General features: G+C 44.2%; 1 protein-coding gene and 1 pseudogene across 2 annotated transcripts in view; one reads left to right on the top strand and one right to left on the bottom strand.

Annotated features, from left to right (window-relative positions):
* LOC144162751 (histone H2A deubiquitinase MYSM1-like) overlaps positions 1 to 8,796 on the top strand; it is a 31,365-nt gene extending 22,569 nt beyond the window's left edge. The window contains exon 13 of the mRNA XM_077693397.1: positions 1,585 to 8,796. Coding sequence (XP_077549523.1) covers positions 1,585 to 1,686 — 102 coding nt within the window. The 3' untranslated portion in view covers positions 1,687 to 8,796. The remainder of the gene's footprint in view (positions 1 to 1,584) is intronic.
* Positions 8,797 to 10,457: 1,661 nt separating this feature from the next.
* LOC144162752 (cystathionine gamma-lyase-like) overlaps positions 10,458 to 16,358 on the bottom strand; it is a 34,666-nt pseudogene continuing 28,765 nt past the window's right edge. Inside the window, exons 7-10 of the transcript XR_013320759.1 lie at positions 14,385 to 14,462; positions 12,907 to 13,059; positions 11,294 to 11,468; positions 10,458 to 10,719 (exon numbers count right to left, since the gene is read on the bottom strand). The product of XR_013320759.1 is annotated as a cystathionine gamma-lyase-like (transcript). The remainder of the gene's footprint in view (positions 10,720 to 11,293; positions 11,469 to 12,906; positions 13,060 to 14,384; positions 14,463 to 16,358) is intronic.

The raw sequence follows: 16,358 nt of genomic DNA on the forward strand, positions 1-16,358 counted from the left end.
TCACCAGGGTTCATAGTTTTGAAAAATACAAATATTACAGTTTTATGACAAATGCTGTTTTGGCTGTTGTTCCTCCAAGAATGACTAATAATCTCAAATTGTCTTAGCAACTAACTGACTGACTCAAAAAATAATGAAAATCAGTGGGAAAAAAACAGCAAGACTGACAAGTTTCACAGAGTTTACTTAAAAATTAAAGGAAGCTGTTTTAAGAGCAGTGTCCCTATTGAACGTTATGTGAGTGACAATTGAAACGTACTGTAATTACTCGCATCTATGCCAGCCCTGATTTTAAGCTGACCCCAGAAATGGTGAAAGTTCGAAAATGAAAGCAAATCTTCTTGAATGTAAGTTGGCCAAAATAGACAATGATGAAAGCAGCCACAAAGCTAAAACAGAATTTGGTAGCTTCAGATCTGCTTAAGTTCAATCAGCATCGTCATCGACGCTGAATTCATTGTCAGCTCCATAGAGAGCATGCAATGTGTGGCGCTGTGGAGTGCATTTGTGATGTTGCGCTTCTTAGATGAGCTTGTGAACAAGCTTCCCAAGATATCATCCTAGGCTTGTTTCGAGACACCCTCCGACGCAGATGTTAGTTTTATCAGTGCTAGGTTTCCACCTTGCCTAGAGGTTGGACAAGTTCTTGGCTACTAACTCAACTTCCTGTTCAAAGTTCGCACTGTAGTGACACTGCTAACAACATAATGGCACAAAGCAGGTGATCTTGTACTGCCAACCCAATACACAAAACAGAATGAGCACAAACAAAATGGTGAGATGTCACTTGCACTTTGGTTTGGCTACGGCCTGGGATACTAGTGGCTACAATACTTTCTCTTTAGTGGAGCCTTTAAGCGGCGCTAATTGCATGCAACCTTTCCAGTTTGACTGACATGTTTGAATATACCAAATGCTGAAATCTGAGCTGACCCACGACTTAAGTATCTTGCTATTTTTAAATATGTATCAGCTTAGAATCAAGTAAATACGCTAAACGAGGAAATAGTACTAACCTGAGAGCACGGACCTCATTGTTTTGGTTTGTGGCGGCAAAATTACAGTGTGGTTTGCGTTGATTTACGAATTGACTCCACCAGACTTGTGTTTATAATGGAGCCAAACAACTGTCAGATGTACATGTCGAAAAATGGTGAAATTTATCTGTTTTCCTTTGAAAAGATGTTGTGTTTGTTCGAATTTTGGTAGACCTCCAAAGTTTGCAATGCATGAGTGACTGAAACAGTCATTTGGAAGCCCCCCCCCCCCCCATAATGGACTCACTTATAACCACTGCTCACTTAATTTCAATAATGGTGGTAAGCTGGTGGTAAGCTGGTAAGCTGGTGGCCCAGAGCAGCACTTATTTCCTCCTTATATAATGCACTTTATTTGTAATTATCTGGGCATGTGATTGAGCTTATCTACCTTCAAACAGATGCTTAAAGTAAGAAAAAGAAAAGAAATATGATTTAATTAAACAGTTGAAACGGCCGCATTTGTACTCTGTAGCACCCATGCCACTGGTGTTCACATTCAGTTTCACAACAGCTGCCTCCTGTCTTCCTCTTCCCTTTCTGCTAGATGCTGGCGAGCCTGCAGTTCCACCTAACCAATTCCGAGACCTCCGTCGAGGATGCAACCGATATCCTGCAGGCCATCCACTCTGCTTTGACGCAAGTCTAGTGGTCGATGCCGCCTCAGTGGCTCTTGTGTGTGCAAAATGCGTGCTTGTGATAGGAGAATTTTGTTAGCTTGGGCTGGGGTAACTGTAGAGCTCTAGAGAGACCATAGAGGCAAAATGATCACTTGTTTCATTAAGGAGACTGTCGGATAACCTTTCGGATAACCTTTGAATAAAAAATATTTGATTCATATTCAGAATATTTAATATTCGCACACCCCTAAAAAAAGCCTTCGAGGTTAAATTGAGTTGAGTAAAAAGCTGTAATTTGTCTTCATGGGCCCTTGACAACGAACACCTTGCCGTGCAATGCAATAAATGCTAAATATCCAGAACACTCGTTCGGAGCTCCAGATTGCACGCATCAATCTTTGTTATTCTGTTACGTAAAAAGAGCCCTGATTGTCAGAGTACGTGTAGTTAGCTGTGTTCTTCCGTGCAATCTATTTGTGAAATGTGAAAACTGGCATTTATGACTTGTCATGTACAGACCTTGTGTGCACTTACTTGTACAGATCTCCTGCAAAATGCTATTGCTCATTGCCTAGCAGCTAAATGTGATGGGCAGTAACATTGTCATTTGGCATGCCAAGAAAGGCTTGCTGGTTGCAGCATGTAAGGTAGTTAGTGCACATAGAATGTGAACACCTTGCCGAGTGTGATGTCTCAGTGTGCTAAATGTTGGAAGGAACAACTTGGCCTCCCAGGACAAGCTCGCACATTTAAAAAATGCTTTTTTCCCACTCCAGTTCAGCCCATTTTGTTTTTCTATGCAAAGTCAGATTCTTGCAAGTGCCTGTTTAATGACGTTGAAAAAATGTGTAATGTCCAGCTGAAGCCAAAAAGATACATCAAACTCAACACACTAATTCGCGAATCATAAACAATTACTGTTGGACTCTCCAGCATTCACCCCTACCATGCACCTAATGAAACTCCGTCTCCACAATTCGCTGCCATAGCTCCTAGAAGCCCAGCAAGTCAGCCAGTTTGCTCATTTCTTCCTCAACCCCATGGGCTACACCTTCCTGACATAGCCGGTCTGCTCCATTCTTTCTTTGTTCGATGCGCCACAACATGTTTCCTCACATATCCACACCCCGATCAAAGTCCCACTCGTGCACCGTACCTACAGTGTCAGTCCAAGACAAACAACCTTGATACCTGATGCGCGGGTATCGCAACTTACTTGCACCAACGAGCCCACGTAGTGGTTTCCATCAATCCTCAGGGCTTCATCCCAACATTTGGCACCATCGTGTTCGTACCATTGCTACCGAGGAGACAGCCATTAGCGCTTTCTAACCACCACAATCCACACTTGTTTTTACGTCACCGTCCTTATCGGCTCCCAGCAAGCCTTCCACATCTCACAAGGACGCGAGTTTTGTTTCTCAGCCGCGGCGGCCGCTTTTCTGATGGAGGCGAAAAGCAAAAGCGCCCGTGTGTTCGAGATTTCAGCATGCGTTGAAGATTACCAGGGGGTCAAAATTAATCCGGAGCTTTCCACTACGGCGTGCCTCATTGCCTGTGAAGCGTTGGCGCGTTAAACCCCACAATCGATCGATTAAAGCCTTTCACAACTGCCTGACTGGCTACCTTTCACCTCCCGCCTTCAAGCTTCTCAGTGGAACACGACCCTTCCCCTCATCCCAATCGTGTGGACCCCAGGTCAGGCCTCTTTCCCAGGGAATGGGGCAGCTCATGCCGCTGCCCGTGATATCCTACTCCGGGTATTCTTGTTGAGGGCGGGTGACTTGGCTGCACACTCCTCCAACCTTCCCCTTGCCATCATCATCATCACCACCACCAGCATTCTATCTACGCCCACAGCAGTGCAAAGGCCTCTCCCACGGATCTCCAATTACCCCGGTCCTGTGCTAACTGCGACCAATTTATCCCCGCAAACTTCTTGATCTCATCTGCCCACCTAACTTTCTGCCGTGCCTGCCCTCTCTAGGGATCCACTCTGTTACCCTATACTCCTTGCCACTGTTCTCCTCCACTATCATCAGAGCTGCTTCCGCTACCTACCTCTCACGTATTGCTTAATGTCCACAGTGCCCAGCTGTGGCGCAGACTCCAGACCCAACCATATGCACCCTCATCCTTCATCATGTGCCCCCCACTACATACCCTCGCAACTGCCCAACCTGCCGTGCTACCAGTACAACGTACCATTTCAAGTGGCCACACCCCGACCACCTGGATGTCCCCCTTTCTCTGTCCCAGAGAAGAGAGAGAGGGCAGCTGGGCAGCCCTGAGCTCAAAACTCAGGAATGCGTGGTCTTCGAAGCTACACCAGCAGTGGTCAACCGTGGCTTGCTGAACTAAGAAGAGACCACCTACCTGTACTTTATTTCATTCCCTTTATTTATACGCTTTGGTAGATGTTTTTACAACAACGTTATTAAGCACCCCTAGTGGCAACAAATCGCCTCCACGAAAAAATCAAGGCAGGTCGTTTTAGTGATTGGAAACGAGTGGGATAAACAACGAAAGCTCCACGGTGTTTTTGAAAGGAAGTTTTGATGGCAGCATTGCATGGCCTTTTGACTGCAAAAGGCCTCGCCCTTACATTTGCTGGGTGGGCGTTCACTGAGCGTTCTCACTGGCTGGTCTTGCTTGAAGCGGCCGTGAATACAAAATACGAGTTTGGCTTATTGGAAAGACTGCTTTGCCCCGACAACAATGGTGCCGGTTTCATCGCAAATTTCGAACAAACAATCTAGATAACACACACAAGAAAACACAAAGCAATGGTTGGCCCCCCAACCACTTTCTGGCGGTGTCTCTATGACATCGCAGGACCATGTTTGTGCAATTGGCAGCAACTGGCCAAAGCCACCGCCAAGAAACATGGCGGGGCAATTGTAGTGGGGCCTCTAGTTGCAGTTGATCGTATCACCTGAGTACTGACGTGCATTGAACTTAGCTCTGTTTTTAGTATTCTCCCATTACGCCATTGCTCACGTGGTGTAGCACGAAATCTAGAAGTTCTTCAATATTTCTTACCTTTTTTTGCATTCAGGAAAGTGATATCCTTTGAGGCTGCAGTTATTGAAGGCTAGCTTTATCAAATCAAGCAAAGGCTCGTTCTTTCAAATTGAACAAGGTTTTATTTTGTCTTCCCGGCCTTTCTTGACAGTGAATTGTGGAAGCGCGAAAAATTTTACAATGTCTAGAATTTCCAAGTAATCTGTGTGTTACTTCAACTCCCGAGGCCTGTACAGCATTCCACTTGTTGCAGGTATGCACCTTCAAGAACGATCAGTTCCAATTATTTAACGAAGCAGTTCGAGAAACTTGATCCACTCGGCTATTTTAAGTCTATAGCAAGTGTTGGCAAGTTTTTAAAACAAAATACAAGTTTGGTTTATTCGAAGAGTTTGCATGTCAGAATAAGTCATGTTGGTTTTAGTGCAAGCTTTCAGCAATTGAACTATATAATAAGGAAAACAGATGCGGAAGTAATGACTTGCCAACCACCTCAGTGTTCCCCCTATGATACCACAGGGCTAGTTTATGCGATTGGCAGGTGCATCCCAAATGCTATTCCAGTGACTACTTCACTGGTGACTTTTTGCACAAAATTTGAATTTTTTTTCAGTACTGGTGGTCCTGTTTTGGCAAAAACAGTGTCCTTTGAACTTGAAATGGAGTTGAACGAGATATCAGAGGCTATTACTGTCAAACAAAACTGGGATTTATGTGGTTTTTTTGGCTCCTGTTATTAAGCGTTGGTGCAAACTTGATAAGTTTGAGAGAAGTGAATGTTTTGTGCGCTTTCTTGTCATTGCCGGCGGCAGAGCAAAATTTGGCCCTTTTTCAGGCATTGAGGCGGTGATGGGCTGAAGTCCGTTTGTATCGTGTCAATACCATGTGTGAATACCTTGCTAGGCTTTCCATGAGCGGGCAACATGTAAATCTCTGTAACACAAACACTTCTGAAGGTATCTTCATGAAATTTTAAATTTCACCATTTGGAGTGTTCTCCGACGTGCCTACCAAAATTTATTACTCTACACCAAAAACCAAAAAAGTTTTCTCCGAAATCCCACCTCCCTCCTTAAAATAACGCCACAATTTTTGCCTTCGGGAAATATCTCCAGTGTTCTTGCTTCATATCACACGTGACCTCAAACTGTTCTCATTACCGATAAAATGCTAACTTGACTTCACACTTTTTTCATTAGCAGTAAAATGTTAACTCGATAATTTGGCAGCAACAATTTTTCTCGTTGATGTTCACAAAATCTGAGAACTGCATTTGTAAGGTGATCCTGAGGTACTGTGGATTCCCGGGAGTTTGTATGGATTTCTAATAGTGTAGCTGTTGTTGCTGTTTCTCAGCCCAGCATGAAGTCTTAATTTCATTATAACTGGGGCAAATTTTGTGCCATTACCGCTTCATTGCAAAGAAAAGTGTTGACTTTTGCACATTACTTTTAAGGGTGACTGCTGAAACTACCGTGCCAATGATAATGGTACTAGTAGTTAAGCTTAAACCAATGGTAATGGTAGTATTGGATAAGCTTACCAGTCAAAACTATGCTTCTAAACAATGCAGGGTGACAATCTAAGCATGGCAAGCCCTGGGGCTTCTGTATATATGCATCATCATCAGCCTATCTACGCCCGCTGCAGGGCAAAGGCCTCTCCCACTAATCTCCAATTACCCCGGTACTGTGCTAACCGCGACCAATTTATCCCCGCAAACTCCTTGATCTCATCTGCCCATCTAACTTTCTGCCGCCTCCTGCAACGCTTGCCTTCTCTAGGGATCCATATATATGCATTGTCCTGTTATTTCATGCATATTTGTGGCACAACTGTGCATTGCTTCATTTTATTTTGTACATATTTTGAGAAAGAGAGAAAGTCATATAATCGTGTACCCTGTCGTGGCGGCTCAGTGGCTAAGGCGTTGCCACCTCTAAGCACGAGGTCGCGGGTTTGATTCCCGACCGCTTTTCTGATGGAGGCGAAAAGCAAAAATGCCCGTGTGTTCGAGATTTAGGCGCACGTTAAAGATCCCCAGGTGGTCAAAATTAATCTGGAGCCCTCCACTACAGCGCGCCTCACCGCCTGCGTTGCGTCGGCGCGTTAAACCCTGCAATCAATCAATCAATCATATAATCGTGTACTTTAAATGGCTGTATGCTGTTTTTTTATTCTGTGTATATTTGGAGGTGGCATAAAGGTTACATAGTTGTATATTTTAGGTGTCCGTGCTTTTGTATTGTACATATTTTTATGGCGGAAAGATGATTGCATTGTTGTATAGTTTGTTTACGTTTGCATATGAGCAGTGCTAGAATCATGCAAGAGAAAGGTGCTGACTGTTATTGAAGACAATTTTTAAACCATGTTTATGAGTCGAGTGCACTTATTCTTGCAGTCTGGTTTTACTGCTTTAGAATAAAATGAGGCACAATCGCGTGCAAATATTTTTAATTCTTGAAGTGGATAACAATAAAAAGTGCTTGAAAATTGTGCTAAAGTGATTGTGCTATCATTTCTGGCCTCTCATATCTGGCTACTACTCGTTTGGAGCAATTACGAGCAAGCATTTTATTGTGTATGGTTTTCGGTTCACGATTTCATGACATCAATTTCAGATTACCTGTGCATCATGTTGAATAGGGTCCTAATTGGTCGGCAAGTCTAGTAACATTTCTATCACAGTTATTGGGGGCAACGTTGGCTAGAGAAGGATGTATCATTAAGAAAGGTAAGCAACACTAAAGATCGTTGTTTAATGAGAGACTGGAGGTAACTTATGCTTGAGTTGTGACCGAACGATCGGAATTTTTTCTTTTCACAGAGTTCTCACTTATCTGATGACGGCAGGCACTTCCTTTTCGTCAGAACAGATGGTGAAGGCCCAAGTTTTTTTTCCTATTTCCTTTGTTCAGGTGGGCATGGAACCACATGTTGTGGGCAGGACAGTATAAGTATGTATTTTGCATGTTGGCACGTGCATTTAAAGATTTCTGTCTAGGCTATTCTAACGGTGTCTTTAATTCTGCTTTGCTGTTTGCAAACTTCAAAAATCATTGTAAGGAAAAAGAAAAAGCGCCCTTGCTAGGTTTCTGCCATTTTCAGCTTCTTTAAAAGCTTTTACCACATAGTGTGGATTACCTGTCAGCCAGTTGCATAATCTGTCAATACAGGCAGACTTTCTTTGCGTTGTTAGTGTTCCTTTTGGTGAGAATCAACCCTGTCAAGAGAGCAATAGATGTTTGTCTGATACTTAAGGTGAGATTTTTTTCTCCCCCCAAAATTGCAACAGTGCATCTTCCTACACTATGATGTAGAAAACAGCAGCAGCCATGCTGCCATTATTCAAAGTAACAAGCAGCTGTGTAGTTTTATTGCATTTCTGTTTTGCTTAACAGGTTCTCGGCAAGCGCTCACAGTGCTGTAATAGCAGCTGTTGACAGACAAAGTGAAAACAGACAAGGTTTTTAGAGACTATAGTCTTTCTTGGGCTTCCCGAACGAGGGAAATTGTCTGTCTATGTATGTCTGTTTGTCTGCTCCTTGATTCGACCACCTGGCCAGAAGTTCAGAGTGACTCTTAAGTGAGATGTTGATACGGGCAAAACATTTTCATCCTAATAAATCTAGAAAGATGCTCTATATTTGTCAACATTGTTCAGCAAAAAGATGATACCAGGCTTACTTCAGGAAGAACATCATTACATAACTGGTGCTTGCAGTGTTACTTTAATTAAAACTAGATGTGTACTCAATTTTTGTGAGAGCAAGTTAAAAAAAATGCATTGAAAAACAAAAAATGTTTCAACCACGGAATATAAATAAGGCTGTTACCCGGACTTCACGCTGGTGGTTCGGGTGCTAAGTCCAAACAGACGGGGCAGGAACGCGAATGTGGCATTATCGAACTTCGTAAACCTCCAAAGTGTTGACCCAAATAGGAGGGGAACAGTGTAACAAGTTGGTGGATGGGACAGGAGAGGCAGTTACGATGAAAACAGACATGCGGCCATTTTTTTCTTTATTATTCACATATTTATTCTTTGAGCTGACTGTCTGCAGAAGGTGAAGCTACAAAACCGTATCAAAAATAACTTTATGTGGTTGTGTCTTTTCTTAGGCTTGAACCTGAAAGAAAAAAGCATATGGTTAAAAGAAACAGCCAAAGACAGGCCCCATTCGGGCAGTGCCTGCCACAAACTTGACAGCAAAGCAAGCTTAACTGGCGGCAGCATCCTGTCTTTACGAGCTCTAAACTCTCCAGTCACCTTTATTTGAGCTTTGCAAGCCACGTGTGCTTTGCCCTCCAACAAGAACATGCCTGGACAAATTAGCATTTCTTGCTGGTCACTTAGTTGCTTAACGGTTTCTTAACCATCCTAGCTCATTTCAAATACCGTATTTATTCGAATATAGGTCGACCTTTTTTTTCCGAAAATGTGCTTAAAAATTGAGGGTCGACCTATAATCGTGACCGAAGAACCTGTCGTGATCAAAAATGGCGAGCGCACCGAGCAATCCGTTTCTCCGTCGCGCCCGGCGCTCCTCAATTTGAGGCGGCAGCGCGGAGCATCTAGAACAAAGACAGGCAAGAAAATAAAGAAAAAAATAACAAAACAATCAGCGTAAGAAAACCACCCACAGTCACTGCCGGCTATCACGCATTACCTGCAGGCTGCGGCCACAGCTGCGGCCGAACCTCACGAGCGAGCAGAGCCAGATTGGCTTGGCTTGGTGACTTCGGAGCCGCGGTAGCGGCTAGCGCGAGGTGGGGGTAAGGGGTAAGGTGGCTAGAATGAGAGTGGGGGTAAAGGTGACTTTCGCCACCTAGCGTAGCCACCTCGTGAACGGAACGGCGTTGCCTGCTTATCTCCCGTTCTCCGTTTCATGCGCTTTCTTTGTGTTTGCTTCGTTGTGATTTCCGCACACAACGTTTTCCTCGTGCGCATTTCGTGATGTCACGTCGGACTTTAAGCGCCGGGTGATCCTGTTTGCTGAGAACTTGAACAACTGCGCCGCTCAGCGAGTGTTAGTCGTTAATGAAAAGCTGATCAGGGGATGGCGGAAACAGCGGGACGAACTTTTTGCTTGTAGGGGACTGCGTCGTGCGTTTCGTGGTGGGAGGCACGATGCTCTCGAGAAAAAACTCCGGCTGCACGTGGAAGAGGAGCGTGCGAAAGGACACCGAGTGTCCTGCGAAGATATTCAGACCAAAGCTCAACAGTTAGCGCTGCGAGGCGGGATTGGCCGTTCAGCTAGAGTGAACTAGAATACTGTTCAGCCTTCAAAGCCAGTCGGGGGCGGGGGTGGGTAATGAACTGCGGCGCATGCGGCGCAAGTTCCGACGACGACGCAGTGTGTGGCTCCGACCAGTGAGGTGACCGCGTTGTAGATAAATGGGAGTTTTAAAAAGTTTCCTCAAGTTTTTTTCTTAAAAGTATGGGTCGACCTATAATCGAATATATTATTTTTTTTTTCGGCGACTTCAATTTTTAGGGGGTTGACCTATATTCGTGCTCGACCTATTTTCGAATAAATACGGTATGCTCCAAACAATTTGTAGTCATGGTCATCCTCATCCTATTTAGCTACTGCAGTACAAAGGTTCCTTCGTTGACTTCCAAACGCTCTAATCCTGCGCTTCCCAAATCCATTCTTTGCTCTTCAAGGCATCTTATCCTTCCAGTGCGATTTCTGTCTTCAAAAGTAAGGCACCATACAATTTTGAGGACATCAGCCATGAACATGGCTCACTAGTCTAAAATTTTCAGGCCTAATAGTATTACAGAGTGCAGACATGTCATGGTCATTCAGAATTGGTAAACTTTGGTTAGTGCGCATTACGTGGTACACTCGAGTAATGGGAGTAAATAATGTGGAGCAATGTGTCTTACAGCTTTCTTGAGAGCTTGATCGATGTCGTGGATGAGATCGTCACAGTGTTCTATGCCAACCGAGAGCCTGATTAGGTTGTCGGTGATGCCCAGTAGATTTCGGTGCTCTTCAGGCAGGGCGGCGTGGCTCATAACAGCCCTGAAGGAGAAGGATATTTTTTTGTATTTGCTATTCGAACTCTGAGGAACAAACACAGTGTTTGTTGGTATGAACTCTGGGGTTCGAAAACCAAGTCTGTGTGTTAGTGTGTATATTACTAGCACAAAGCATTGTTTCTTTTTTTACATTTTTATGTCTAGGAGAGAAAATAATGAATATAGTTTAAGCTGTGCTAAGGGTTTAAACATAACTTGGCAATAAACAATTTGAAAACCCCATTCAGCAAGCATTTTTCCTATTTGAAGTTGTGAATGTGTAGCAATGTTTCCTCTACAGGTTTGAAACAGTGAAGCTGGTGCAGTAGAATTTTTTAGATTACTGTTTCCTTTTGTCGACCTTTGCAGCGTATGTGTTTGAAATATGCAAGGCAAATAGAACTTTGTTGCTATCTGGTAAATTTTTTTTGCAGTTCACAGTATCATTCGAACAGTTTCTACGTAACGGCATGTCAATACACTTTTTGCCACTGCTAAAGTTGGCACACTGCCAAAATTCGTAGAAAAAAAAATGGATTTCAGCAGGGAACGCTGACGATGCTGCCAAGGATGCTCACGGAAGCTCGACGAGGCTTTCGACGGAGCCGAGGCTGTCGGCCAGGGTGAAGATCTTGAGGTGCTTGAGGAAGAGAGTGGATTCCCTGAGGCCACCTTTCAGCAGGAATGCCAGCATGCCGCTGAAACCGGAGCACTGGCGTTTCGCAAGTTCATGCTGAGGGTGGCTGGCCAGACCTGCGTGTTGCCAGCATAGCTTCACCTAACAAACGTTCCAATTAAACGTAAAATTTTATGTGACACATGGAAGTGCTATTGCTTTCTGCTAGGTGAATGCCAGTGTGATGCACATGTTAGTTAGACAAGCACTTCTTTGTGCATGGAGGAGGTGAAAATGATTTCCACAAATACAGTGCAGTTCTAACTGTGACTCTGTGTGCAATTTGTTTCTGTGCATTGAACTGTAATGGTAAGCTCTCAATTACAAGCCGTCATTCTTTTATAACAGCTTTAGGGTCTAGGTTTGAAACAAAAAGAGGAAAATATTAATTTGGACATGCAAACCATACAGTTTGGTTTGTGGAGTTGAATTAGTGCAGTAGTGGACGTGGAGCAGTGAAACGCCCTGACCCTACTTTGCCAATGTCACTGAGCAAAACAATACTCTCGTGTGCAGCACACCTGTGCTGATTTCTTCTCCATGGATGCATTTTCGCAGCTCTTCATGCGAGGGCCATACACCAAGCTTGCAAATCCAAAAGTGAAGATCTGACGCAGTCTAGATCAACATGCTCATACAAAATTTGATAGTAGTGCAGTCTAACCCACTTATACCAACACTGAAGTGCCACAAAAAGCCATTGTTATAGCAAGTAATCGTTATAACAGGGATGGGCAGAAAAAGTTACTTTTGTAACCATTTAGGGGTTTTCACCCAGTATTTACAAAACGAAAATCTAACTGCACGGCCGACCACCCAGACTTAGCCGTGCGTGTGCCAACCGATTCTACAGGGCCCCCAGGGAAGACCGCAGTCTTTCACATATAGGAGGAAGTCTCTGCATAAAATCCTTGACCGTTTCTTTTTTTAACGATTGGCAGATTGCATGTTACCAAAGTGGCGTTGTTTTCTGCCTTTTTTTAGAACGGTAATCAACAGTAGCCTGTACCCCACTGTTGCTTTATTGTAATGTGGACAGTGTTGAAGACTTCCCCCTCCCTCTTTTATTGCCTGGGCCAGCTGACAGCAGGAGATAAGAGAGGCAGTCAGGAGGTCTCCTTCTTCAGGGATAGCATGGCTGCATATAAGGCACAAACTTTTTCTGAGTGTTAGAAAGATAGAAGATGCTGCAACTTATTCCGTGCTTAAAAAGTGATGCTCGGTCACACACAATGCACCTTTTATCTCGCACAGATCTTCAAATGCTATACTTTACGTAGGCTCGTACTGTCAGGCTCAATTGTTATATAACCAATAATGAGGAAAATGATCATCGTTATAGGCAGTTTATTTTATCATATAACATACAGCAAAGTTGATGGTGCCGCAACTGTTCACTGTTATATCCAATGTATTGTTATAGCCGGTATTGTTGTAAGTGGGTTGGACTGTACTATCTAAATGTTTCCGGCTGCCCTCGGTGTGGGGTGAGGACTCAACACTCCCCGTGCTGACCTGGATGGATGACCTCGTCGACGAGTGGGTGCGCTTCAAGGAACTTGGCCACTCTGAGGCCGTTCTCCATGTGCCGTTCCATGCGCACATGCAACGTCTTCAGGCCACGGTTGGCGAGGAAGCAGTCGAAGGGCAAAGGCACCGCACCTGCAGCTGCAACATCGAGGTGTAGGTGCTTATACCGAGAGCACAGTTTTACGCTTGCATCTGCGAACTCGTCGAATTGCGCGCATTGGTGGATTACATCTCAAAATGCGATTTAGGCCTTTACTAAACTCCTGCAACATTAACGGGGTTAGGTTCAAGGAACGGGTTCTAGTCTCGCTTTTTATGAGAAACGGTGACGAATGAGTGGATGAGAGTAGGACAGCACCATCGAGCAGGATGAGGAGCTGGATGTTGATCCCGCTCTTCACACGGGCGAGCGAGTGGCTGATTGAGGGCGACTGTGTGTGTGCTTTTGAAGCAGGGAGTTTTTTGCAACTCCAGCAAGCATTTCAACTGTGGCGTTGAAAACTCCTGTGTTCAAATGAAAAATTGCAGTTCCCTAAGGTTGTTGATTAGATTTGAGCCCATTCTAGATTTGAGCAGCACTCTGTCCATGCATCAAAACCGTGCCGCTGGGTGCGCACACAACAGTTGAGATTTGTGGAATACATCCTGCAAAAAGTAGGTGCGTAACTAAAAGCAACACGAAGTGTCAATGCCAGCTCTTTTGGAAGTGTTGTTGATGTGACTGGGAACACGTAAAGCTGCTGGCTGTGTGCCGCTTTGTGTGCTGCAAAGAGCCACATATGTGCTAATTGTTGATTGAAACAACTACTGTTTTGCAAAGAGCTTTCGAGAGAAAAACATAAAAAAAGGCTAACAAATAGAATAAAGAAATAAATGAAAAATTAGTTTAATTTTAAAACATCTATTGCTGCAAATGAGGACCCGTGGTCTGAGTTGGGGGATTGAATGACTAGGAAAGGCAGAACGGGGTCAAATCCAAGCGAGAAAGTGTAAACTTCAGAGTGAGTTATTTATAGGCACTGTTTAGTTTTTGTTTTAATCGTGTGAGGGATGCTAGGATTGATATTATGAGAGCAGAAATCTGAAAAAACCCAAAACTCTGGGTCAGTGTCATGGTGAGAGCGCACGTGGAAGCCACCAACGTCAGGACATAGCTTGAAACAGGCAGATAATTATCGCTCGTCGTTATTTGATGATAGGCAGAGTCGGCAATATTATGTCCTTTTCCCGTGACGTCTGCCAGGGAGACGAGGTAAATGTAACGCGGATACAAGTCTGTAGGTGGCATTTGTACATGTTGGCAGATGGCAGACAGTTGTAGTGCCAGTTCCCTTTCTGGTACATTTCTGTAAGAGGATCTGCGGTCCTGCGGATGACTTTTTTTTTACTATCTGTATAGTGGGAGACAAATGTCAGTTATTGTGCTATCGCTAACCCCGTCACATTTTACTGAAGTGACTTACCATTTTGGAAGCAGCGCAGTCTGTCGTTTATCTTTTCGTCATTTGTACAGATGGCACCCATCACCACATCTGAGTGCCCTGCAGTTTTCGCACAGTTGTAATTCAGTTTAGATAAAAATTGCAGTTCACAGCAGTCTGCTATAAATGCATCAGGTGCATTAATAAAGCATGTACTGTTTTTTAAAGCACAGCTTTCTACCTCTACCAGCCAACGGTTCCTTAGTGGCGTGTGGGACAAGAAACTCCTAACGTGGCTGAAGACGGAGAGGGCAGTTTTCACTCACAGAGCACAGTGTTGATGGCGCGGCGAACGCACGCTATTACCCAGCATTCCCTGCGCCGCGGCGAGCGCGCCGGCAGGAACCATTCCGTCGGTTTTGTCGTCTGCTTAAGCGATGGTTGTTTTGGGCCTGTTTTGGCGCAGCTTCGCGTCCACTGCGCGTTTCCTTCGCACGGCTTGATTAAATTGTTCGACAGCACCTCCTGGGTAACCCGGACATGACGGAATTATGAGTGGTCGTACGGCAAAGATAAGTTAAGGATTGGTTTCCAGGGTGGGAAAACAAAATGTAGAGACCACATACAGACATCTGGCCACTAGACAAACACTACCTTTTGCGCACTGCTTGCCACGAATGGGACTCCGTTTTCTAAATTGGTGAATACCAATTCGGTTGTGTTTTAAGAGGTATTGCAAAAGGCGAAAGGAGCAACTGGTTCTGATAAATAACGATTATAAAAGTTCCCTCAGCTTTCTTGCAATTCTCAAACTTACCGAACTAACAATTTAAATCGGTATAAATGGGAATCACTAACCTCACATGCCGCATTGTTTCAGTGTCTGTGCTTGTGTCACGCGGTGGTGCTGCCCCAAGCTAGCAGAACAGGATGGCTAGGTTCTGCTGTCTCACCATTCGAAAGACGCTCCTCTCCGTTTTCTCTCACTTCCGGCGCACGGCCGTGCTACAGTGGCGGCGTCGTCCGCCGCTCTAGCCCGGCCGTGGCCGACGCTGCTGCGTTCGGGACGCCGCCCCCGCGAAGTCCAGGTAGCGGGCGCCGAATCTCTGGTTTCGCTCTTTGTAGAGGTAGGTGTATGAATTCAAGTGACGTCGCATGGGCAATTGTTGTAGGTGTCGTTTAAAGCTTTGCTTTCCAACCACCTTCACAGTGTGGAGTGGAGCCAATTTTTCTTTACGTACTCCTCTGGTGCCTCTGCGCCAGCATGAGGCAAAACCTAAATCAATGATTCAGTTAATCCATCAATCAACCACTGCAAGTTTTATTCCATAGGACTCAAATGCCACTGTTGAGCTGCTACGCTGCATTTTTTCAAAGGCATTTGGCTGAAATGTCAGTTGAGTCAAAGGAGCACCACTCGAATCATTGAGATACTGAAAAACGCCTTTGAAATGTGAACATCCATACTCTTGCCCGCAATTTTTGAATGCCGCCATACAAAAATAATTATCTACAAGTAAACTTTAAAGAGCAAGTTTTTAACAACTTTCACTTGGTTTAGTTTTCTGTCATTCAATGTACAAGTGCAGGATAATGGGGGTAACTTTGGGCTGTTCAAAACTGATGTTGCGAAAAAGAAGAAAAGGAAAGGCCTATGGAAGCCATATTTCCCTTTCTGATTTGCGTATTTGTAGGTTGTAATCAATTTTATCACTCACGATAGTGTTTGCTTAGCACAGTTGAAATTTTTGAACGAACTTTGTTTTTTATCAAGTTACAAGAACAAACCTTGGCAGCAGTAGTGACACCAAAACATAGTGAAAGAACTCTGCAGCTTTCAAATGGTTTTGAGAATTGTCATGTACATTGGCGGAACTCCTTGTAGTTAAAAGGACATTGGAAATGTTACTTCAAAGTTGATGACCATACATTGCAAATGCATAAATCTATAGTGTTACATCTTACAGTGTGCAATATAAAAGGAAGGTGGACTTAAACTCAACTAAGAGCAACAAT

Source organism: Haemaphysalis longicornis, unplaced genomic scaffold, assembly GCF_048455015.1.
Source record: "Haemaphysalis longicornis isolate Haplotype H1 unplaced genomic scaffold, Haemaphysalis longicornis Haplotype H1 scaffold_12, whole genome shotgun sequence".
NCBI lineage: Eukaryota > Metazoa > Arthropoda > Arachnida > Ixodida > Ixodidae > Haemaphysalis > Haemaphysalis longicornis.